Here is a 27,623-nt window from a genome sequence, read left to right as displayed (position 1 = left end):
ATAGTAGGCCCCGTATAAATTACAAAAAAATAAATCATGTCTCTTAATATATACGTAAAAATATAGACTCGTGTGTAAACTTTTTTAAAAAAAAGCCCCCCAAACAAATAATATAACTCATATATAACTCATATATTATTATTTTTTAATTGAAATGAATCATCCCTCCCTCAATCTATTCGGTCCTTTTGTTTCCTCTTCGATTCAACTAGTATCCGGACCCGTGCCAAGCACGGGGAAAAATATGACAAAAAAAAAACATTTTAATATATTTTAAATTTAAAAATAAAAAATAATATAAATTTAACATGCATAAATCAATATGTTCAATATAAATCGCACTTACTTAACTTTTGCTTATAATAGTGACTAAAATTTTAATTTTTTTTAACACACTGGAATTTGTTCACTACACATGTAGTAAAATTTGAAATGCCTATGTGACCGGAGGAATTATATATTTGTGTTTTGACTATAGTTTTTAAATGATAATATAATCTAATTAAAAAAGAATATAATAAATATTAATTTTAGTTAAGATATTTAAATTTCTCAAAAGAATCATATATTTAAGGACGAATCGGTAATAATCAACTATATTGATTATTATTTTTAGTTGACAAAGTTTTTTTTTTTTGGTTTTTCACCACCAGTTTAATCTGGTTCGGGGTCAGTTCTGACATCAAGAGATTTCAACCCCCTCCGGATCGCAGTTGCGGGGATCGAACCACAGTCGTCCCTACCAAATTCAGCGCCAATCACCACTGAACCAACTGACAATTGGTAAAACTTGTGTTTTAAAATCAAATCAATAAATTTGTTAAAATAAATAAAAATCAAATCAATACATTTACGATTAAGTCACCATGTAGAAGTTAAAATTTTCTAAATAAATTGTGTCGAAAACTAAAAATCATTATATTAGTTACAATAATATATATATCTCCAATAGATATTATTAAAAGGAAAATTCATAAATTGTCCAAATAAACTACTAAAATAAAACCGTTAATTTTTTTTAAAAAAATAGATAAAGAAGATAAAAACACATGGTTATGAGTTCATATTTCATTTGGGTGCAGAATAGTAATAAAAAAAAGATCAATTTTTTTAGAGAAAATTTTATCCTCTCTTCCTCTACTCTCACACCTGCGTCCTTCCTACACTCACCTTCCATGTTCATCTTCTTCAATCTCACTCCACCTAGAAACCGTCGACTTTCTTTGCACCGTCGTCACTCTCAATCCATCAAGAACCCTTCTTCTTCTCCTTCTTCTTCTTCTTCTTCTTCTTCTTCTTCTTCTTCTTCTTCTTCTTCTTCTTCTTCTTCTTCTTCTTCTTCTTCTTCGACCTTTCCTCACCATCCTCTCTCACCCAGAAACTCATTGATACGCTAAACCCCATAGAATCCCAATCGATTAAACCCAAAATACCATTTAAACTCAGCCCTTAAAAATCAATTGAACCTAGAGATAGGAAAAAGGGTAAGTAATTCAATTTTTTTAATATTTAAAATTAACCCAAGTTTGGGCATGTTTTGTACTGTATGAAGTATTATGATGCTTAATTCCTCAAGATTTTATTCTATCACTTATTTATGGGTCACATGTTTTTTTGGTCATATCAAAATTCAACAGATATTGTTGGCAGCTGGTGATACATTCAGAGCAGCTGCTAGTGATCAGCTAGAAATATGGGCTGAAATGACTGGGTGTGAGATTGTTATGGCTGAAACTGGGAAAGCGAAGGCATCAGTAGGTACAAATAGAATTAGCTTTTACTCCTAGCCGACTGTTCATTACTTTTTGAGTTTCCCAGAATCTTCAATTAGATAATATTTGGTGATTATCCTTATTATTATTGTTATATATACGGTTTGGTGATTATCCTAAAATAAACAATAATGATATTGTCAAAATAATGCTATTGTCAAAATAAATATAAAGAATAATGCTAGCTAGTCTTTAATTGGAATGAAGTCACGTACTTTATAATTGAACAATTTAATATTGATATGTACTACCAATCTTTCTGTGTGGAGAACTCACGAAAATGATTGAATAACCAAGACTCGATGCATTTTACAGCCTGATTTAGTTTCTTTATCATAACCTTACGTTATATACGGTTTGGATACTAAATTTTGTAAATTCTATATTATTTGCAGTGCTTTCACAGGCTGTAAAAAGAGGAAAACAGGAAGGTTATGATATTGTATTATGTGATACATCTGGACGTAAGTAATTCATGGGTTGCACTTAGCAATTATGAAGTTCTTCATCTTTTTCATTCAATTTTCTCTATACTGCATCTTGGGTTGCAAAAGTATAACCATTAGAATGGGGAGGACAGATTCTGGGAAAGAAGGTGCGGTGCCAACGGCGCCGGCAGTGAGGAGATGAAGAGAGGAAAATGAAAAACGTTCGAATTCCTTCCCGGCGGAACTCTCATCCACTGTCAAATGCATCGAGTCACACGGTAATATGTGGTTCTGTGCATTTGAAATCAAATCGACCACTAAATCAATTTCTGAACGTTTATCCGACCAAGCTGGAATTTACATATTTAGATGTCAAATAGAGAAATCAAATGTATCATTAACCATATTTAATCACCTCATCTAAAATCTTCTGCTCATCTCACATTTATGTGTTATTTTCTTGGTTAATTTATATGCAGATAAGATGAGCAATATTTTGGCAGATTAGATAATCACGGATTTGGGATGTTTATTAGCAGTCTGAGGTGCAGCCGCATCAGCAGTAGCACCTGAATACCGTAAAAAGAAGGTACTGATTTCTATGATTTTGGATTAGGAAGTTAATCTTGATTAACTAATAAGTGCCGAAATTTGCCATGGTTGTCATTACAACATTGACTTAACACTATGTCATAAAAGGCATGCTCGTGTGGTTTGATGCTGCGATCATGAGTTTATATACAACATAGTGTTAATTGAAAACTTAGGATGTTGAGTAGTATTTGTATTAGTCTAAACTTTGAAGCACATGAGGTGGAAAAACATTAGCGGGGATTATAATGTCTTATTAATTGAAAACATGAATGAAATCGTTAACAAACAAATTAACCGATAATAAATATCAGATACAATTATAATATAAACTACAAAATAAGACATTTAGCCAAACATTATAAAAAATATGACGATAAATATCACATAATTATAAGTCTATTGGCCTAAATTAAATGAAGATGAGTGTAAACTAAACATTATCAAAAACCTCACGATAAACAACATTTGTAGTGGTAGTGCAGACTGCACCTTCTTCATTGAGTATGAGCAACTTCAGACCCTTTCTAGATTTGACTCTTGATAATGCGACATATAGCTGGCCGTGAGTAAATACTGGCTTAGGAAGATATATACCAACCTGTGATAGCGATTGACCTTGACTTTTGTTTATAGTCATTGCTAGACAAAGAGTCAGTGGGAACTGTTTGCGCCTAAATTTAAATGGTAGTCCAGGATCGCTAGGGATCAAATTCAACATTGACACAAATATCTTGTCTCCTGCATTTTTTCCTGTAATTACTATTACACCAATAAATTTATTCCCCAACTCAGTTATAGTTAGCCTAGTGCCATTACACAAACCAGCTGCTTGATCAATGTTCCTCATAAGCATTGCAGGACAACCGACTTTTAGTTTTAACCTGTGATTAGGAATTCCTGAACACTTGATGTCGTTCAAAAATTCTACAGTAAACCAGTCAGGCTGAATTTCTGAATTTGAATTTGACTGACAAACACTATCACAACATACATATATATAATAATCAAAATTGTATACCGTAAAACATAAAACTTAAAAAATCAAAATTGTAAAAGAAATTCAGAATGCGATCGCCCTATGAAAAACATAAAACTTAAAAAATCAAAATTGTACACCGTAAAAAATATATGGACAAAACTTACATGCATTTTCATACATGCATTTCTTACTTTTCCTCTCACAAAGAGGTAGTTTTTTTATTAAAAAATAATTTTCTTTTATTTTTTCAAAATGAAAAAACACAAATAACCACCTCTTTGTGAGTGGAAAAGTAAGAAATGCATGTATGGAAATGCATGTAAGTTTTGTCCAAAATATATATATAATAATATTAATAAATAAGCATCAATAATTTGTAAAATTAATAATAATATAATTACTTTAGCATCCATGAGCACCATCTCCATTGAGAATGGCAGTTTGTCTTTCGCTATATCTTTGACATACCAAAGACGGACGACTCTGACGATTATGTTCCAATTCTCCTTAGCAGGTGTGATTTCAGAAATTGCATCGTGTTTTGGTGCCATTGGAAATAGGAAAATGAAAGAAAAAAAAAATAGTAGCAAGCTGAAGAAAAAAATAAACTATGTGAGTGTTCTAGGAGATGTAGAATGTTTGTTAAGTCTTCACGTTTAAATAGAATTAAGGGTTGAGCAATTCTAGTGTCTGCATAACTTATTGCCTAATTTTTAGGATCGGGATTTGTGTGATATAAATCAGTTTAGGAAGGAAATTATTGAATATTGTAAAAAAAAAATGTGTACGTAAATTTTTTTAGGCTGAATATTGTATAAAATTAAAATGTGTACTATAGTTACCTTGTTTACCTTATTTTTCCCCGTGCTTTGTTTTTTATTTGGTTCACGAACGGAATTGGAGAGATTGATATTGTTTGACCAACTTGAATGGTATTTTATAATACCCTTTTCAGTATAATTAAGTCACTCAAATTCTCTCTTTTAGTTTCTGATTTTTTATAAGAAACACATGGAATGATATTAATGCATATAAAATATGACTTAATGAATTCTGATTCGATCATGATCATATAATAAAACCGAATCAGATGAGTATAAATGCATACCCTATTTTCTGATTTGTTAGTAAATGTCGATATTGTTACCAAACTTCTCTATCAATCCCATTCATTACACTTAATTATCTAAGGATATTGCTTTACCACTGAGTATAGATGAGGCCAATAATGTTCATTCTTGCAGATCACTTGGATAAGGATCAAATCAGTTGAGACCTGCAAATGGATTGGACTGTACAAAAATAATTTGTGAATGGTTTAATGCATCAACCGAAACTTTTGCATTCTCCAGATATCCAGCGAAGAGAATTAATGCCATAAAGTACCATATATCAAGGCTGCGTGCAATAACAACCAAAACATGCATCTTCATAAACTCATAATTTTTTTATTTAGTGTTTGCTAGTCAATTAAATCTTTAATATTTGTCAAAAAATAAAATCCTACTATAATAATAATAATAGTAAAATAGTAATACTAATACCATAAACGGAATTGGAGAGATTAATGATAGTTTGACCAACTTGAATGGTTTACTCATTATTTAAATTACCATATATACAAAAACTATCATTAATATTATTAGTCAAAATTGTAAATTGATGCGATCCTTAATAATAGTAAACGATAACATGATATGGACAAAATTGAATAGGGGAATGAGTAATTGGACAAATCCACTATTAAATGTTGAATCAATTAACAGGTTCGTCCTCTTCTTACAAAAGGGAAATAAATGAATATCACATATCACATTTGGAATGAGAAATATATAACGTAAAATATGAATTAATATCACATAAGGGAAATAAATGTGAGGAATGAGGTTGAATGAGGAGAGGAGAGAGAAAGGCAAATAAGCCTGACTTTTTACATATTATAGATTATAGATTATAGATTATAGATTATAGATGAGTATATAAATAAGCCAAGTCCCCAAATATCTTCATTCAAACTTCAATACTCACTCACAACCACAATTAGTTGTTTGACTATAAAAGGAAAGAAAAATATTAGGCATATACAGAAAACTCCAAGTACTAATAAGTGCATCCAAAAATGAATTTTGATTCTCCTCTCCTCCAAAACCAAAATCAAAACCTTCTATGCTTCCCTCAAAATTCCTTCTCTAATTTCTCTCGGAAAATAGAAGATTTCGTTAATTTCTTCAATGATGACATCAACTTCAACAATGACTCACAATCACAAACCAAAGAATCGTTAATTTCAAAGCAATTTAATATCGGTATTCACCCTCCTAAAGCCCCTGATATTAAGGAAGTAATTTGGAGGCCTCCTTATGTTACCTTGGTAAAATGCAACTCGGATGGTGCTTCAACACTTACTTCGTTAGCATGTGGAGGCATTTTTAGGAACCACAATGCAGAACTTCTCTGTTGCTTTGCTGAAAACACAGGGCTAAACACAACTTATTTTGCTGAATTGTGTGGGGCTATGAAAGCTGTTGAAATAGCTGCGGACAACAATTGAAGTAATCTTTGGCTTGAAACTGACTCCACTTTGGTTGTGTTGGCTTTCAAAGCAACCTCTTTAGTTCCTTGGAGACTAAGGAACAAATGACATAATTGTATTCAAATCGTTGCTTCCATGAACTTCATGATATCCCACATTTATAGAGAAGATATCAAATGTGCTGATGGCCTTGCAAATATTGGATTAAGTCTAGAGTAGCCACAACTGTGGAATAGTATCCCTCAAGATATCAGAGGTAGTTTTAATATGGATAGACTTGGTAGACCCAATTATAGATTTATTAATATGTAAGGAGGTTTTGGTATAGTCTCCCTCCTCTTTTTGTTTTTATTTCTTTTTCTATTAATGCAAGTTTTGAGGTAGTAGATCTTTGCTACTCCGCTTTTGGTTTTTTTTTTTTTAAAAAAAAAAGAAATTAACTTATTTCTTTTTGAGTTTGATTTCATTTTTTAATAATTCTAGAAACTTAATAAACTCTTGTTTTTTTGGATAATTTTTTTATATGTTTTCATGATTTGGTTGGATGATTTAAGTTGTTTGATTACAAGTATATAAGCATGACACTTTATTATGTCGTTTTTTTTTTGTCAAGTAGCTTAGTGACTAGAGTCTCACACATTTAAATGCGGAGAAATATGAAATTCGGGGTTCGAACCCCGACCACTTCAATAATGTCCCTAGTAGCTATCATTTGAGCCACACTTTATTATGTCGCTTTAGTATGTTTTTGTTTATAAGTATATACCATTTATTTATATAATAATTTTAATATTATTTTAATGAGGTAAATCGTACGAGTTTACTAGTCAACTTTACGATTCGATTTCATCTAGTCAAAACGATTTGAGATAAAAAATTGAGTTTGACAACCTTGTTTTTACCCTTAATCTTAGATTTTTTTTTTTTTATTTTATTTTGGATCTATAATAGGTTGAAGACTTGGAGTAATCATCTATTTTTTTTGTATAAAAGAGGGTCAATGGCCCGTAATCATCTCTATTTGTTTATGAACTTGATTAACAGTGTTACTTTCTGCACCTTCTGTACAGCCCTGAAATGGATTTACCATATTTTCAGCACTTTGCATGTTTTATTATTATTATGACCAGGTTTGTTGACAAAAATAAATCTCTTATTTTAGGCTTCTAAAACACGCCGAAAAATTTCAGTTTCTAGTGTAAAATTTACACTAAAAAAAACTTCGATAAATAGAAACCAAATTTTTTCGGCGTGTTTTAGAAGCCTAAAATAAGAGATTTATTTTTGCCACCGGCTGATTTAGGGATGCGCCCTACTAAATTACCAAAATACACTCGTTCATTACTTAAGTAGTGGATTCTACGTATGAGTTTTTTTTTTCTCAAAATCACATCCGTTACTTAAGTAGTGGACGTTACAAAAATGAGATTTTTGAGAAAAAAACATCATATCAAAGTTAATTAATTACACATTTGGAAGGAGAATCCGAGTCATTAATTACACGGAGCCTGATTTGGAAGGAGAATTAGAGTCCTTAATCACATGGTAATTGGATTAAAGTTGAGAGAAAAAAAGGGGAAACAAGTTAATGCTCGCGAAACTTCAGGAAATAAAAAAGGATTGTTTCATCAATGCAAAAAAAAAAAAATATTTGTCTCAAGAATCTAAATTTGGAACATCATTTATGGAGCAACAACTGCATTTTAGGGAATAAAAATGTGTTTTTTAGAGAAAAAACCACCCTACCAAGGACGTAATCTTGCTAGGGTGTTTTTTTGATCAAAATATCTCATTAAACGTCCGTTATTTAAGTAACGAAAGAGTAAAATAAAAAATACGTAGCGCGTGAGTAGCCAATAGAATAACAAAAAAAAAAATTAAATAAACGTGAGACCTAAAGAGAAACCATCTTAAGCTCTGGTGCTTCTGGACTGGGCCTTTGCTTTCATCTACTGTTCGAATTTTATTTTAATAAAACAACGTCACCTCTATTAGTAAAAGTATATTCACTTGTACTATGAATTGATATTTTTTTTATATAATAATGATAGGAGAGAGTAATTTTGTAGTGCTTAAATGATTAATGAGATCCCTTAAGAATCTGAATTCAATTTTTTGTGAAAATAGTATTTTGTCAGACTTTATTTATTTCGCAATTAAACTCTAAATTATCGGACCCCTTGTTCTAAGAACTTGAGAATTTTTTTTGTCTATCTTATACTGTAAAAACTAAAAAAGAAATAGTAATCTTGCGGTAGTCCAAAAATAATTGTAACCTTGCAAAATTAATCCAATCATCATTAAACTTTTTTACAATCACACTCTCCTCCGATCATTAATATAATTTGCGAGTAAGATTCTACGATCATCAATAGACAAACCATACTCACATGCATTTGATTTTTTATTGTTCACATTATTTATCACCATCTTACAATCCATCTCAAAGATGACTTTATGATATCCTAACATCTCCATCCATAAATTTTCTTGTTGAAGTCCCCATATATGCTTTTCACTTTCAGCTGGTGACATTGCAGCATCCATATATATTGTCATGGTTGATACTAACTGCCCCTTTTCATCTCTAATGCAAGTTTCCATGCTGACTTGTTTACTTATTCTAATCTCCCTCTACTTTCCATTCATCTCTATTAATTAATACTCCTTCCTTTTCTTTTTATAAGGAACACTTTAAGAAAAAAATTTCGTTCTTTTTATAAGAAACTTTGAACAAGTTTCAAATGTTTTAAGGAGAATGTTAACTTGTGCCCTTAAGGGCACATGTTAAGAAGATAAATGTGGAAAAAATTTATTGAACTTGTGGTGTATTCAATTCTCTAAACATAACCCATGTTTTAAATGTTCAATTTCACATATATCTTTAATTATTATGAGAGATAATTTAAACATGAATAAGTTAGTTGAATAAAGAGTAATTAAATAAGGTTATACATTGAACAAATTTAAATTTATAAGAGTATTAAATGAAAATAACCATGTTAAATGTATTTCGTTGATCTGTGTGATTTTTTCAAGGTGTTTCTTATTAAAAAAAACCGGAGCGAGTATATCATCTTTCTTTTACATCTCTCTCATTAAAAATACGATGGATCATGTTCGCATTCCAAAAATTCATTTAATCATCTATTAAATATTTAAATCATTTAGCTTTGTGAATTCCGAATTATTCATTTGAAAAAGACAAATAAACACAAACGAGTATCCATTTTGCTAGTTAAATTATTCATTTGTTTGATTAAGAAAAGACAAATTAGTCCATTAACCGACCCGCACGTGAACGGCTTTTAGTTTTCACATAAATAATGGAAGAAAAAATAGTAATTTGTCATTGGAACTTGTGCAGTCAATTTTTTTTCTTTTTTTTTTTTACAACTTCTTAAAAATTTAAAAAATATTATTTTCTATTTAAAATTTCCTTTTTTTTGGCTTCCTTAAACAGTATACTAAGAATACCGGTTAACATGACTCCAATATTTATAACATAAAGTCAATCCTAATGATGATACTATTTCCTAAGCACTTAGTATAAATTTTTTTACGGAAGCACTTAATATTATTAGTAATTAAGTGATCGAGCTCAAATCGAGTACTGTAGTATCAAATTTTGAAAGAATATGAATTTAAGTTTTAACGAGAACAATTTTTAAGTAGATTTTACTTATCTTATGATCAAATTTCTAAATTATTAGTCCGTTTTCCTTATACCAAGAGTTTATAAAAAAAAAAAAAAAAACACGCGGGGAGCACCATCGCACAAGAGTCATTTTTATATTCTTGTGCTTGAATGTTTTTTTTTTTTGAAGTAATTGAATTGATATCATTCATAAAGTAATTTTTATCACTAATGGAGCTAGATTTATTTTTGACTGAATCGTACTCATAATGGAGTTTTTATTTTGTTTTAAGAGAACATAGTGGAGTTGTTAATCATTCCTTTATACACTTCCAAAGGTTCATTTCAATCTTCCATAATCTCTCAGATAAAATATTCATGATTTTTTTAATCTGGTTACGCTAGTACCACACATCTTCGTTTCACAAGAATTCTTTAAGACATCATCATGAGTGGAGTCATGGAGAGAGTCGAGGATTATTATCTATCTTGCCTTTGATTAGGGCTAGTTAGCTAGTAAAGGACTTTTGGTTAAACTTGAAATAAAAATTATGTGCATAAAAATTTTTATTTTATTTTTATACGTAAATGAAGTAATATAAATATCACTATAAACTATTACATACATAATTGCGAAGACGTAATTCAAATCAGGTTAAAATGTTCGGCAAAACAAAATTAACATTCACAGTTGAACTAAGTTTTACAAATTTATTTTAAAATTTTGTTAGACCTCTATATTTTTTGGGTTTTGACCGAGGACAAAAGTATTTCTTATAATAATCAAGCATAAGAAATCAAAACAATTAACAAGAAAAATGTATTTATAGAGTTTTAAGTATATATTTTTTTTAGAAAGTATATAGTATATTTATTTATTTTTCCAAAATCCTTCATCTAAAGATACCATTATATAATATATATATATATATATATATATATATATATATATATATATATATATATATATATATATATATATATATATATATATATATACATATATATGTCGATGAAAATTGTATGTTTGTTTGCAACGATTTTGCAATAAAGTTTGATACAACAAAGAAAGAGCAGTTTTCAATATTCTTTTCCATTGTTCGATCGGTACATATGGAAGTTAAAAGAGATGTGAACGAATAACTGAAGTTGGGGACACACACGGTTATGCCTTGCGTGCACGAGAGAGATGAAAGTAGAATAAAAATAAGACTTTGTTTTACATGCACGTGTGTTGCACCATTTATAAGTGACTTAATAATTTTAGTATTTCATGAATTTTAAGGCAAGATTTTGTTGTTGTGGAAGATTGAAAATTAATAATTGGGGCTATGTTGTTATACTGAATAAACTAAGAATTATCTGCAATATTGTGCAACTTTTTATAAGAGTATAAGCGATTCTTCTCGACAATAAATATATCGAGACTATTAATATACGAGAATATCAATAAGATAGACAACTCTTAATATTACTATAATTTTGATATCGGTCTCTCTTTTTTTTCCTTTCTTTTTTGGGATCCATGCAATCTGTCTTCAAATAATATTTACCAGATATATTACTAGTTCAATATATCTAAAAAGTAACTTATTTCTTACATTTAGGATAAAAAGAGTATAAATCACATGTAGGATTCCATGTTATAATCATTTTTTCAACCAAAACTATAATCCCTGTTATGTAGCATTCATCATCACTACACTTAAATATTAACCACCAAATCAATATAATAATTATAATAAAATTGCATTTATAATGGAAGTGTATTGTTTTGTTTCCCGTCTTTGTACGGTGTTTTTGTACGGTGCATTTTGTTTTCCTATCTTTGTATGGTACGTGTTCATTTGTTTTATGTTGAAGGATTAGTTTCGATCAAGTGCAAATTCAATCAATATCGACTTTTGTGTTATCAATGCTACTGGAGGCATGAACATTCCACACACTTCAATATAGTCATATATTTGTAGGCTTATGCAATTTATCGTTTGATGCTATTAACATGGATGAGTTTGTTCGGAGATTTATCCTTTTTATTTTTAGCGAATTTGATTTGTATTGCATCATTGTACTCTATCGATTTGAATGAATATCATTTATTTTTAGTAAAACGAAAAAAACTAATTCCAAATTAATTAAATTGGATCGAAATAAATTGTGGAATAAAAGTTAACTTTTGAAATATAATAAAACAGAGTCTTAGTCCCCTTATGCATGTGACAAGTAGTTCGATTTCTGGTTAATGTGTATGTAGAAAATTCGGTTAGGATAGGAGAATCCACTTTGTGCATCCCACAGGTTCCCCGACAGAGATTATTTCTTCACTGACAGAGGTAGAAATTTCATACTAATATTACCATAACCAAAAAAACTATTTACACCAGATTTAGTCATGCATCAAATTACTAACTATTTTTTTTCATTTATTTAGAAAACTAAAAGAGATGCTTATTTACAATAGAAAATAGTGGACTAGTGGATTGCATGGAGTGCACTTTTGCACCATAGACACCCCTAAAGACAATTTATATACTATTAAAAATTAAAGTGAATTCAAATATCATGCATAGAGACAATATTGCTATGCATGATCTTTGAATTCACTTATGCATAGCAATATAGATGTAGCATAAAAAAAAGATTAGCGATGCAGTTTGTTGCCCGTTTGTATTTCACTCATGTGTCCTTATTTTGAAAAAATATATATTATATATATTTATACACGGAAAGAAAACTAGGATGAAAAATATTTATGTTTACGTGTGTTAATGAAATATCAAAGATTTCAAACTCAATTGAATACTACTATTAACTTGAATGAAAAAGTAATATGCCGTATGACTTAATAAAAAATTTCAAACTCAAAATGAATATTAACTTTGAATGAAAAAGTAGTATGATTATGACTTAAGGATAACATAGTACTACTACTACATACTAGTACACCTGTTAATTAACGATCAAATAGATGGTTATGACTTATGAATCGTGGTATCACAAAAAAACATGAGAATTTAAGTGATGAAGTTTCGTGGAAGGAACTAAACTACTGCTATTAATTTACGAATGGATAAAAAAGATTTTAATTTTAAACTATTAATTAATCTGAACAGCTTCACAGTTAATGTGTTAACTTATATTTAATTATATTATTTATTTCCTTCCAAAAAGATTATATTATTTATTATTAATTAAAAAAATGATGGAATATTAAAAAAAAACAACAATGGCTATAATTAACTTTGTATCAAACGAACCAGTAGTATCTTTTATAATTGTAATCTTCTAACTTGTTTGCAAGGAACTCATTTATCTTATTTTAATTTTGAGTTTTATTTTGACAACTTTTATTTGTAATAAAGAGTGTTTAAATGAGATAATGCATGTGTTTATTTTTCTGCTTAAACAAGATTTTGTGTTCGATCTCATTTAACTGGTTGAACTACTCATTTCACCGCCCGTGTTCAATCTGTAACGTGAGCATGCAGTAGCGTTAAAACTTTTACGAAAGTTTTTTGCATTAAAACTCTGATTAGTCTCTACAGTTGTACACATAAATACCTAATTTATGCAATAAAAATAAAAAACTAAAATAAAATCTCTTTATAATTTTTTAAGATCTGAAAAGGTAAAAATAAGACAAAATAAAAAATTCCTGTCAAAAAAAAAAAGACAATAAAAAATTACTACAAATTGTATGATCGTTTAACAATGACTATATTAAACACACAAATGAGTTTTTTTATTGTTGACGTAAACACACAAATGAGTTTTAATGTCAATAGAAATAGAAATATTAATTATACTTATTAAAAGAAAAAAAAAACGAAATATTATTACGTAAGAGTAGAAATGCCACATGTTTAAGAGATCAAGTCATTTTGCTAAAGAATTGGTATTTACCTTAACAGAAGGGAAGGGAGTATATGTGGGAGGAATATGTGATTTATTACTAACTAACTAAAACTCTCTTACCATCCATGTGGATCTTGTGCTCTTTTTTCTTTTTCTCTTTCCATTCCCCATTTCTTATAAATTCATCTCACTTCTTCTTCATTTTTCCCTCACACACACATTCACTCACTATTCTCATCTTTTCTCTCTTCTCTACTCAACATACATACATTTTCAGGTTAGTTACTTTCTTACTTTTACATGCGTCATCTTCACATGTGTATGCATCATGCATGTCTCATGTATATGCTAATTCAATTGTCAATGTCATTCATTGGAGTGGAGTTTACACTTTTTTATGTATACCATCAATGAATCATGAATGTTCATCTGCATGTGCATGTTCTCATTTCATCCATGTTTCATTCCAAATCATATATCATGGTTGTAATTAAGATTTTCATATATTTCCACCGAATCAAATCACCAGTTCCTAATTTTTTCTATGATTTCTTAACACGTACTGATTTTTTTTTTTTATTGTTTTAGTTTCTGTTATGGTAAATATTTTGTGAGTATATTTCGATGGTAAAATCATTTTGAGCTAAGGGGTAAAGGAATGAGATGTACAGGTTCAAATCCTGACTAATGAGAAAAATAATAATCTAACAATTAGTTACTCCCTCAGTAATACTATATAAACAAAAATCACTTTTTTAGATTAATTATACAATGAATCTAAGAAAAATAATTTTTGCTTATATAGTATTACGGGAGGAAGTACTAAACTAATTTGGTAGTTGCAAGAAAAAAAATGTTTATTAATTCATTTGATTTGATAGGATTTCACGTGTATATTATTTTATTTTTCTGTTTAATAAGCATAAAAAATTTGGAAACTTTTTTCCTTTTTTTAGTGTTGATCTTATTCTACGTGGAACCTGAAATTTGTTTGAAGAGGTGAGAGAGCTCAGGTTGTGTTTCTGCGATTTTATTTTTGGAATCTGGTTTTTTTTTTTTCTTTTCTGGTCTGTAGACTTAGCCTTTGATGTAGCAATTTTAGTTGCAATTTCCTTGGCTTTTGCTGTTCTGTTATTGGCTGTTATTGGTTTTGGTGGGTTTGGTTCAGGAAGAGCTTTTGTCTTCCTTGCCTCTTCCTTTTGCTTTTGTTATAATTATCCTTTGGAGCTTTTTTGTACTTCTTGTGCATAAAACTCCTTTTAATAAAATTTTGCAGTATTCAAAAAAAAAAAGTTACTTACTTTATTTCGGTGACTGTTTAATTCAATTTCCTGGGAAGAGATGTATAGACTATGCCTTGAAATTTTGCCGTACTTATTGTAGCAATTTCTGAACTGAATTTCGAATTCTTAAGGCTTGAATTAAGTTGGGACGGTTCAACTAATGGTGTAGGGCCTGTTTGTTTCAAATTTTTCATCAAAAAATTTATTTTTCTTAAAAAAAAAATTATCTTTTTATCTTACTTAGTGTTTGTTTCAGATTTTTTCAAAAATCATTTTAATAAAAAAATTATTTTTTTAATTAAAATGAGAATCTATTTTCAATAGTTTTTTATCAAAGGGTCATGCTAACCGGTGCCCCCGGGGCACTGGTTAAGGAAACCAAAAAAGGAAATTTTAAAATTGAAAATAACACTTTTTAGACTTTCGAGGCGTTGACGGCACAAACTTCAATATGATATTACTATATTTGGTTCCTTAAACAGTGCCTCGCGGACACTGTTTAGCATTTTCCTTTATCAAAATCCATTTTTTTATCATTCATCATCCCTCACCATCTTAAAAAAAATAGATTTTAATGATGGTAAAACAAGGCAAATAGTTTTAGATTTTTTTTCAAAATCGCTACAGAAAAATTATTTTCTTGAAAATGATTTTTTCAAAAAAAAATAAATTATTTTTTAAAAATCTCAAACAAAGAGGCCCTTAATCTATAAAACACTGACACTGACAACCGACACATACTAGAGTGTCCATGCTTCATAGGGTGTCATCAATATTGTTCAGTTTTTATCTTATGCATATTTTTATTATTTTGGAAATATCTTATTCATATTTAGCTCAATTTTATCTGTTATGCTATAAATTTGCAATAGTAATTCTAAACAAAGATCCCAAAATTAGTTAAATCTGACTCTTGGTTATCTTTTGCAGGAATTTTGGCTTGAGTAGTAATGGCAAAAGAACAAATTCAGGTGCTAAATGCACTTGATGTGGCTAAAACACAATGGTATCATTTCACTGCAATTGTCATAGCTGGTATGGGATTCTTCACTGATGCATATGATTTGTTCTGTATATCCCTTGTTACCAAGTTGCTCGGCCGCATATACTACCACGTTGAGGGTGCGGGAAAGCCCGGTACATTGCCACCCAATGTATCAGCTGCTGTAAATGGTGTTGCTTTCTGTGGAACACTTTTAGGACAGCTTTTCTTTGGCTGGCTTGGGGATAAGTTGGGAAGAAAAAAAGTCTACGGCATGACCCTCATGACGATGATAATCTGCTCTGTTTGTTCTGGCCTTTCTTTTGGACACACTCCAAAATCTGTTATGGCAACTCTCTGCTTCTTCCGCTTCTGGCTCGGGTTCGGTATTGGTGGAGACTACCCTCTTTCCGCTACCATAATGTCAGAGTATTCTAATAAGAAGACTCGAGGCGCCTTCATTGCTGCTGTCTTTGCCATGCAAGGTTTTGGAATTTTGGCAGGTGGTGTATTTGCAATCATAATTTCATCCTTATTCAACACTTGGTTTGAAGCACCATCATATGCGGTTGATCCAGTTCGATCTACTGTTCGACAAGCAGACTACATGTGGAGGATAATTGTGATGGTTGGAGCAATCCCAGCAGCAATGACCTTTTATTCGCGGTCAAAGATGCCAGAAACCGCTCGTTACACCGCTTTAGTTGCTAAGAACACGGCACAGGCTGCAGCAGATATGTCTAAGGTTTTACAGGTTGAGATTGAAGCTGACCAGCAGAAAGATGAGCCAGAAAAAACTAAATCATATGGCTTGTTCTCAAAAGAGTTCTTCAGGAGACATGGAATACATCTACTTGGTACATCAAGCACTTGGTTCTTGCTTGATATAGCATTTTATAGTCAAAATCTCTTCCAGAAAGATATTTTCAGCGCAATTGGTTGGATACCTGCTCCACAAACCATGAATGCAATTGAAGAGGTGTACAAAATTGCGCGAGCTCAAACGCTTATTGCTCTATGCAGTACGGTTCCAGGCTACTGGTTTACAGTGGCTCTCATTGACAGAATTGGGAGATTCAAAATCCAATTGATGGGATTCTTCTTTATGACCGTCTTCATGTTTTCGCTTGCCATTCCTTATGAACACTGGACTCATAAGGAAAACAGAATAGGATTTGTGGTAATGTATTCCTTAACCTTCTTCTTTGCAAATTTTGGGCCTAATGCTACAACATTTGTTGTGCCGGCAGAGATTTTCCCTGCTAGATTCCGATCCACTTGCCACGGAATATCATCTGCATCCGGGAAGCTTGGAGCTATGGTTGGTGCATTTGGGTTCTTGTATTTGGCACAAAACCAGGACAAGAGTAAAGCTGATGCAGGGTACCCTGCAGGTATTGGTGTGAAGAATTCACTGATTCTCTTGGGTGTGGTTAACATTTTGGGGTTCTTGTGTACTTTCATGGTACCTGAGGCAAGTGGAAAATCTTTAGAGGAGATGTCAGGTGAGAATGAAGAGGAAGAAGGAAATAGAGAAGATGTTTAGGCTATGAGTTTTATGTGGACTGTTATTGTAATGTAGTTGTAGTAGTTCCTTCAATTTGGTAGGGTAGCACTTAAGCTTTTTCTTCATCTGTCCTAATCTCTCTCTCAAATTTTGCAAGGACATTATCAAAGAGAGATTTTGGAGCATTAGTTCTTAGAATATTTGCGTGTAAACTAAAGTAGTATGCTTGCTTTATTTCTTTTCCTTAATCCATGATGTTTCAATGTTTCTTTCACTGAACTCTCCAAGGAAAACATTGTTGTGTGAAATTTGTATGAGAAAAATGAAAGAATTTAAATAAAATAACCTTAGATCAATAGATACAAGTTATAACATATTGTCGTATAAGAGAATATATGGGAACGGTGTACCTGGAATGGCAACGGATGAATCCTCCTTTGACTGAAACTAAGAGAGGGTTGAGACGGTGCTTCTACCTCTCACTGATGAGTCTTTTATGCGTGTTATGTGTGTATCTAGCTTAATGGGATGGCTAGAATATATACTCATCAGTGGAGGCAAGGACCTCTCAATAGGCTGACTAGAAAGAACGGCCCAACCCATCACGGTCCGTTCAACATTAAGCCTTAAATTAAACATGACAAATATTTGATATTATACACTTTTAATTATATTTTAAATAAATAATTAAAGTAAATCCAAAATATTCAACAATCTCCCACTTGGATTACTTTAATTAGTCTTTAAAAAATATAACATAAGAATAGTGGTAGAAATTTATCAAATATAATAAAACATGTCATCTAAAGTATAAGAAATACAAGATATAAACAGTGCAGAAGTTGAATCCGATAGGGCAAACAAAATCATACACCATACACCTTGAATTTCACATATGATAATCTAAAGTATAAGAAACATAAGATATAAATAGTGCAGAATTTGAATCCGATAGGGCAAACAAAATCATACACCATACACCTTAAAATTTCACATACGATAATATGGATTAACATTATAAAATTAAGAATTTGTAATCCAATAAAGGTCCATGCATCTAAAATGCTACAACAAACTTCCACTAACCCAAAATATAGAAGACTTAATCAAATATATATAAGTCTGTCGTTAGTGGTTCTGCCAATGAGTTTTTGATTTTATAAAAGTCATAGAATATCCACATAGGTCATAGCCTATTAAGAGAATAATTACTTTTAGTTAAAATCAATAAATGTTCTACAACGTTTGACATTCAAAATTAATCCAAATTTTAGCAAAAATTGTGACTATGAAAATCCATAAAGAAATAGGAGACCGGAGAATCTCCAATTAGATTAACACAACCACTTAGTTTAAAGAAAATAAGATATGGATTAATGTGGCCACAAGAATGTCAATAATGAACAAATTATGATTATGCGATTTATAAGTACTTTGAGAACACAATATCATACTCGATAGGAGTATTGATACTATACGTAGTACTTACTATTTATGACCTTATAGAATGTGTAGTGTTGGTAAAAGAGAAGCACAATATATTTGCATGCTAAGAGATAATTGTGCATTTTCCAACAAATTGACTTAAGCATCTAATTATGATGCTTACCGAGATTAAAGAGTTGATATATATCTCAGAATAGTAGAATGAGACTGAAATTTAAAGTCTCTTAAGCTATGCCATATTTTATCTAGCGCGCAAAAGTATATGGCAAGAGTGAGATTATAACTTTAAGTTTTGTGTTTATATCATTGTGTACATATTTATACAATTATTAATGAATTGACAATAAAAAAATAAATATAAAATGAATTCATTCCACTTGTATGTGCCACGTCATCAATTTTGTCCAGTCAACATTCATGTTATCGACTGAGGGGGGTAAATGATGGAATCTTCATTTTACGGGGGGTAATCACAAAAAAAATTTTTGCAGGGGGGTAACGCAAAACTAACCTATTTTGCAGGGGGTAAAACCCTATTTACCCTTTTTGTTTTTTTGTTTTTGTGCCTTCTGAGATACTTTTTCTTAATACCAATGGATTTATAGCTCCCTCTGTCATGCCACAGGTTAGAGAGACACGTGATTTTTTTAATTATTTTTTTCAATTTCTTTCATTTAAGAGAAATTATGGGTTTTTATTTAAAAAATATTATTTTTTTTATTTCTTTGTGTGTTTGAGGAGTGAGGATGATTTTTTTTTTTTTTTTGTGTGTGTGTTCAATAGAATGAATACCATGATAAGTAATTTTTTTGTTTAAGATTATGATTTTTTTTTAAGGATTTAATTTTTAAGGAAACTCTAAATGGGTCATGTTTGCAACCAAACTCATAGGATGTGTTTTAGTTTTAAGAGGGAGAAGTAAACAAAATTGTTCAATTGAGTTAAAATTGAGTATTCTAATAGAAGTGTGATGCTATTCTAGATGGCCAGGGCTGGTTCACATGAGAGGGATTTTGGTAATTTGGTGTTCGATCGAGGGATTAGAAAAATCTCATACAAAAATTGTTTCTCTTCGAGAATAAAATTGGGATTCTTCAAAAGGATGTGTTACAAAAAACTCATTAACCACTTAAATCTAATTACTTGTTAGTAATGTTTTTATTTATAGTCAAAATGCTAGTGGATTATGTTTAGTCTATAGGGTTTAAACTATGAATCTTCTAACCAATCGTTAGTTGGTTCAGTGGTGATTGACGCTGGACTTCGAAGAGAGGACCACAGTTCGATCCCCCGCAACTGCGATCGGGAGGGGGTTGGAAGTTGGAACCACTTGATGCCAGAACTGACCCCCGAACCAGATTAAACTGGTGGTGAAAGCCAAAATAAAAACTATGAATCTTCTAGTTAGTAATATTTCAATTGATATAGTCCCTCCGATAATTATTACAAGTAAAAAAATTGTTAGGTATTAAAAAATCGATGTATTTAGATTATATTATAGTTTAGAAAGATTGAGTGAAAATATAATAAGAAAGATTGAGTGAAAAAATAAAATAAATTAAGAAAGATATACAGTTTTTTTTTTTTTTTATGCTAAGAAAGATATACAGTGTGAAACACCAAGATTTGAACAAAAAATAAAATTGTTCCACCAAGTACCAAAAGTAGAAATTAATGATATGTGATAATCAGATTGATGCAAATAAAATCAGAAATTGATTCTATTAGAAAATAGATTATTCTTACATTGTACTATATATATTCTAACACTGAAGCAAAATAAAATCAGAATTGAATTTGAAATACATGATTTCAAGGTTCCTGGCATGCAAAGACCTGGTGGAATGATGGCACAACCTCATCTGTCATATGTAGAAACAGTGATTCATCAAAGGTACAAAACTGTAAGGATCTCATGGTTTCATGGAGGCATCAATGTTACTATTGCAGGATCATGGAACAACTGGCAAACAGAGTAATTAACCAATAGTTGTTTACTTCTTATTTTATTTTCTGCTTAATTGCATTTTTTTTATTTATTTAAAAGCATATTTGGTCTTTTATGTTAAAAAACTTTTAAGTTGATCCTTACGTTACTGATGTCAACATACGTTCCTTATTTTCGTTAAATTTTAAGTTAATTTCCTCTAAAACTACACGTGACAACCTGTAAACTTAAATGAGCAAATATGCAATTAATTCTTTATTTTACATCATCATCATCACGACAATTTTTTACTCTTTGTTCCGTAGGGAGGCATTGCAGAATGTAGGTGAAAATAACTTTGTCATTGAGAAAACTCTTCCAATAGATATCTATTATTACCGTTTCAATGTAGATGGTCATTGGACACATGCTCCAGAATATCCATCAGGTTTTAATCAAGATTCAGGTTTTGAGTACAATATATTGGATTTGCAGGTAATTTCTTGGTTTACCTTTTTTGATACATAAATATTGTACATACACATGATCTAGTCAATTACACATTCATATGTGATGTTTATAACTATCACCAGTAGCAGGAAAATCAATTCAATTTAGTCTTTATCGCGTTTGTAGCGTTGCCTTCGTGCTGCTGTGCTATTTTTTGTAACATTTGGTGTTATATCGTTCTAGGAATGTGTTTCCTTATGCTTAAAGGAGAATATGTATTTTGTATGTACTGATTCATGTGTCCAATATAGTCCTGTGGCTCGGCTGGTGAGCTAAGGGACACCTAAGAGTTTTAAGCTAAACGTCAAAGGTTCAAATTCTGAAAACTAACGTACCTGCTAACATACTAACATTTGCACACCGGCCGCACAAATAGCCTAAGTACATGTAGGATATAATTTCATATGAAAAACTACCCACAAAACGGGATGAAGTCCGAGGGGAACTCATGGACCAGGATCCCCTGCTGTCCAACATTCACGCTGTTTCTCACGGTAATAAGTATGAGTTGTTAATTTGAGATCGGACGGTCTAGATCACTCACACAGTAAAACAATTTGGACTGTCTATCAGATTGGACGGTTCAGAGCTGTAATGCAGGAAATCCTTTTCCGGGAACTCACCTCGCAGAACAAGGTACCAACCCAAAAACCGAAAAGAAAGGGGTTTAAGCAATTACCTCAAAATACAATACACTGGATTAGAAAAGCACTCATAAAACAAACCTATGCTACTATGAGATGTAAGTTAAACTGGTAAGGTTGAGAACAAAACTATTGACGCCGTTGAACCAAAACCTACTGTCCTGCAAACAATATGTAAAGAAAATGCATTATGTAAGTTTAGAGGTTGGGATTTAATTGTAACTTCTACTGGTTATTTTATTGTTTACAGGATTATATCCCACAAAGAGCAGAAAATGAAGTTGCAGATCCACCATCACCGGTATCTAGTTACGACAACATATATGATTATGAAATTGAATCCAACAAGCCACCGCCAGAACTACCACCACAAATACCGGTGACATTAACAGAAGAGGCTTCGACAAGTAATGCTGGTCGAGTCCCTAGTTTCCCACACACGCGAATCATCTATACAAATCTGTTGGTGATCAATTTGTCGCACTAAGATCAACTCAAAGGTTTCAACAGAAATTTGTCACTACAGTACTCTACAAGTCCCTTCACAGGGAAACATGATGCAGCATTTTATTTATTTACCTGCTATTGAATTTCCTTTAAGTCGTTCATTCATTTTAGAACATTTTTTAAGTTCATTGTAGAAATTAGATTGCAATAGGTAAATTAAGAATTTATTTTCATTTAAACAACTTTAGGTGTTGTTAGTTATTCTTGCAGTTAATATATACTAGGTGTTCAACCCGTGCGTTGCACGGGTTTATTAGAATGTTAAAAAAAAAAAAGTGTTTTATAATAATAATTTTTTTAGATGTGTTAATTTATTCTTTGATTATTAAAGTGACTTTTAAATTATTTTTTTTCTCCATTCAAGTGAATCTATAATATAGATAGATAGATAAATAAAAATTGTTTTAAATACAGACAATGTGTCGTTCAGGTGTACGTATATAGAATTAATAGAAGTGTAGTGGATTAGTTTATTATATTAAAAATTTGTTTTATTAATTTTATTTTTTCTGGGTTTGATTTATATATCTTCAAATTAGTGTAATTTTTATTTTAATATATTTTTTGTTTTTATGAAAATATAGTGGATTATTTTTCTCTGTATCTCTCTATCTTTATCTTAATTATACTCTCATCTCCTTATTATTATTTTATATGAAAAAATGGTTGATACTTGTCTTGACCTTTAATTTATAAGAATAAGATGACATGATAATTAATGGTAAATTATTTTAAAGTATTAAAAAAATTTATACTTTAAAGTAGGCATGGCAACAGAATCCGTACCCGCGGGTACCCGCCCGAACCCACCCCGAGTTTGACGGGGAAAAACCGATTTGACTGGGTTTGGGTTCGGGTTTGGGTTTTCCCCGATTTCAAAACATGGGGATGGGGCGGGTAACGGAGATATTGGTACCCACCCCGAACCCGTCCCCGAACCCGCCCGTTTATATAAAATTACTATATTACCCCTATTTATTTATAATGTCACAGATCATATAATTTATCTACTTGAGTTAGGATTTTTAATGAACAATGGTTCTTAGTTATTTGTTTTTTTTAGCAATTTCAGTGAACAATGATGTAGAACATTCTTGGTTATGTGGTTGTTTTGACGGTATTTTGGAATATTGGTTTGTACCGGTACTATTTTATGGTTTTGATAATTTTGGTTTGATATTTTGGAATATAATTTCATTTGTATGTTTAATGCATTGAAATTTTGGTTTGTACTTTATTATTTGAAATTTTTTGTACTGTATGTATGTCGGTGTTCGGGAAAATTTTGGGTTCGGGTAAGGTTCAGCAGGGCAGGGCAAGGTTCGGGGATACCCGAACGATACCCGAACCCATTTTGGACGGGGATTGGGTTCAATTTTTCATCCCCGTCGGGTAATGGGCGGGGAACGAGTATTTATCAATGATTCGGGTATGGGGAATGGGGAAGGTAAAAACCGTACCCGCGGGTACCCATTGCCATGCCTACTTTAAAGAGACTTTTTATATTAGACTAAATATTCAAAGAGTTTCCGAAACAACTTTGTCATGCATATGCAATGTAAGTAGTATTTTATAGGATTATTAAATATATTTTTAATCATCTAATTATATTTTAAATTAAAGTCAAAACACTATTAAAATGAAAGATTTAATCTCCATACAAAGTCAAAATATTATCAAAATTCTAGTCTATTTTGTACATCTGCTTTCTGAAAAATTTGAATTTTGGAAGCAAAAAGTGTAGTGGAGAACTTTTTAAGCTCTCTAATTTGTATCTTTTTTTTATTTGTCTTTATTGTGTAGTCAAATTATTAACAGTTACTAGTATCTCTTGTAACTTACCAAAGACGAATCTAATATATGCACCCACTTCCAAAATTTGTATGTGATTTTTTTTTGTTAGAAGCTATTTTTCATTCATCACATTAATACATGATCAATCAGTGAGATCATAACCATTGCTACTAACCCTCAGTTTTTCATAACCTTATCATATAGGCATGGCTCGATCAGTGATATCAGAACCCCACATTAAATGACTTCAACACACTTTATATTTAGGACTAACCATGCCCCAACATGTTGAGCTACACAAAGAGATACGAGTCATACGACATAGGGAAGCTTCACGTGGATAAGGACTTTGCGTCCATGTGTGGTCCAAGGGAAATGTCATTATGCAATTTTCTAGAAAAATTATAGAGCTTCATATGCTAAAAAATACTAAGAAATCAGACATGACAATTTTAGTTATTGTATTTATTTTTAAAACTGTTTTGGCACTGAATAAACTAACGATCAAGAGATTGAACAAAAACAAAAAAATTTGTCCACCATTAAATTACGGAACAACTTTTCATCATCTGCGCAAGTTGTATAACCCACCTTTCAATCTAGGTAATAGAATAGAATATATAATTGCCTTTATAATTGCCTGCCTTTTCATATATGAAAAACATGTATATATACAGACGTGTTGTATCAGCTTGATTCTATACAATCAAAGCCTATTTAATTTACATAAATATATTACTAAAGGCTAATAAAGATAAATGATGACTAAGAATAAAGGCTAATAAAGATAAATGATGACTACTAATATTTCTTATTCTAATACACCCCCGTAGTCGAAACTGGAGGTTGACGAATGTTGAGACTATCTCTGAAGTCATCGAACAGCTGTAGCGGAAGGCCCTTTGTAAAAATGTCAGCTATTTGGTAGCGTGACGGAACATGCAGTACACGAATCTGACCACGAGCAACCTTTTCACGCACAAAATGAATATCCATCTCAATGTGTTTTGTGCGTTGGTGCTGGATGGGATTACCGGATAAGTAGACAGCACTGACATTATCACAGTAGACTAGAGTGGCTTTCGTGACAGGACACTGAAGTTCTAATAGTAAATTTCGAAGCCAACAAGATTCAGATACAACATTGGCAACACCACGATATTCTGCTTCTGCACTAGAACGAGAAAGAGTCGGTTGTCGTTTAGCAGACCATGAAACTAAATTATCTCCAAGATAAACACAATAGCCGGACGTAGACCTGCGAGTGTCTGGACATCCTCCCCAGTCAGCATCAGTATATGCAGTGAGTTTTTCAATTGAGGATGGAGAGAGATGTAAGCCGTGAGTGCTTGTTCCTTTAATGTATCTAATGATTCGCTTCAAGGCAGTCATGTGTTGCGTTTTTGGATCGTGCATAAAAAGGCATATCTGCTGAACGGCATAAGAGATATCCGGTCTTGTGAAAGTAAGATATTGCAATGCGCCAGCAAGACTTCTATATTCAGAGGGATCATGATACGGGTTGCCAGATGTTCCACTAAGTTTCGCTTTTGTATCTACTGGAGTAGAAACTGGTTTGCAAGAGGACATGGCAGCTCTCTCAATAATTTCTTCGGCATATTTTTGTTGAGAAAGAAACATACCCTCGGAGTGTCTTGTAACTGAGATACCAAGGAAGTAGCTGAGAGGTCCCAAATCTTTCATAGCAAATTCGGAACTCAACTTAGACATGATAGACTGGCGAAGAGTGTCAGATGATGTGGTGAGAATGATATCGTCCACATAGAGAAGAATATAGGCAGTGTCATCTCCATGGTGGTAGATGAATAAGGAGTGATCACATACACTATGAGAGAAACCCAAGGTAGCAACAAAGTCAGTGAAGCGTTGGTACCAAGCACGAGGCGCCTGTTTGAGACCATAGAGAGACTTCTTCAGCAAACACACATAATCAGGATGTTGAGGATCGCGAAAGCCGGGAGGCTGATACATGTACACAGTTTCATTAAGATTCCCATGTAAGAAGGCATTTTTGACATCTAATTGATGCAAACACCATGATTTTGAAATAGCAATACTTAGAACTGTCCTTATAGTTGCAGGTTTAACTACCGGACTAAAAGTTTCACCACAATCGACACCAGTCTGTTGATTGGAACCGTTACCGACTAACCGAGCCTTGTACCTCTCAAAGGAACCGTCAGCTTTCTTCTTATGCCTGAAAATCCATAAACTTCGAATAATGTTAGCATTAGAAGGACGTGGCACTAAATCCCACGTCTTATTTTCAATAAGAGCATCATATTCATCTTTCATGGCCATTTTCCAATTAGGATCATGTAATGCATTAAGAGGATTGGTGGGTAAAGGAGAAATTTGATTTGAACTAGAGGTGTGGAGATTAAATAGTTGACGGGGCTTAAAGATACCGTGTTGTGCTCGGGTTGTCATTTGTGGAGAGAGTGGAGGGTTGGCTAAAGGAGGATTAGTTGTAGTTATTTGATGGGGTGGGGACGTGTTAGGTGTAATGGTTACTTGTGGAGGAGAAGTTTGTATTTGTGGAGTTTGAGGTAATGTTGGTTGGTGTGTACTTGTGGTGATGGGATATGGTGTGGTGAGTGATGTTGTCGTGGTGGTGTGAGGTTGGTTGTGGGAGTTTGGTTTATTTGTAGAAAGGGTTGATGTAGGTTGAAAAAAATGATAAGGAAATGGTGTATCACTTGTATCCAAAAAATTGTAGCATGAGGACTCGGGAGTATTGGAATTTGAGAAAGGAAAAATGTTTTCGTCAAATATGACGTGCCTAGAAATTATGATTTTACGACTTGACAACTCAAAACATTTATAACCTCTATGATTAGATGGATATCCTAAAAATACACACGGTGTTGATCTTGCTTGAAGTTTATTTCTAGTAGTGGAAGGGATGAGGGGAAAACATAGACAACCAAACACTTTAAGATGAGAGTAGGATGGAGATTTTTGGTAAAGAATTGTGGTTGGTGTTTGAAGAGCTAGTTTCTTGTTGGGTAGGATGTTTAAGAGATAAGTAGCCATTTGAAGTGCATGATGCCAAAAAGAAGGTGGCATTGACGCATGAGCTAGGAGAGTGCGAATGATATTATTAATAGTACGAATTTTTCGCTCGGCTTTTCCATTTTGAGGTGATGTGTGAGGACATGAAAATCTGAATATCATTCCATTTTGTTTACAAAATTTGATATT

General features: G+C 31.8%; 1 protein-coding gene, 1 long non-coding RNA gene and 1 pseudogene across 2 annotated transcripts; all 3 read left to right on the top strand.

Annotated features, from left to right (window-relative positions):
• Positions 1 to 1,087: 1,087 nt before the first annotated feature.
• LOC123892424 lies at positions 1,088 to 5,109 on the top strand. Its single transcript, XR_006803190.1, has 6 exons — positions 1,088 to 1,484; positions 1,638 to 1,758; positions 2,168 to 2,236; positions 2,353 to 2,478; positions 2,680 to 2,789; positions 5,018 to 5,109. It is a non-coding gene; the product is annotated as an uncharacterized LOC123892424 (long non-coding RNA).
• An 8,810-nt stretch (positions 5,110 to 13,919) lies between these two features.
• LOC123892423 (inorganic phosphate transporter 1-4) lies at positions 13,920 to 17,818 on the top strand. The gene is made up of 2 exons (XM_045942204.1): positions 13,920 to 14,075; positions 16,012 to 17,818. The coding sequence occupies exon 2, from the start codon at positions 16,032 to 16,034 to the stop codon at positions 17,607 to 17,609; it is 1,578 nt and encodes a 525-aa protein (XP_045798160.1). The 5' UTR covers positions 13,920 to 14,075; positions 16,012 to 16,031; the 3' UTR covers positions 17,610 to 17,818.
• A 2,969-nt stretch (positions 17,819 to 20,787) lies between these two features.
• On the top strand, positions 20,788 to 22,674 carry LOC123890633 (annotated as a pseudogene).
• The last annotated feature ends 4,949 nt before the right edge of the window (positions 22,675 to 27,623 follow it).

The sequence above is a fragment of the Trifolium pratense genome, linkage group LG6, assembly GCF_020283565.1.
Source record: "Trifolium pratense cultivar HEN17-A07 linkage group LG6, ARS_RC_1.1, whole genome shotgun sequence".
NCBI classification, from domain to species: Eukaryota; Viridiplantae; Streptophyta; class Magnoliopsida; order Fabales; family Fabaceae; genus Trifolium; species Trifolium pratense.
This window is presented reverse-complemented; position numbering and strand designations above follow the sequence as displayed.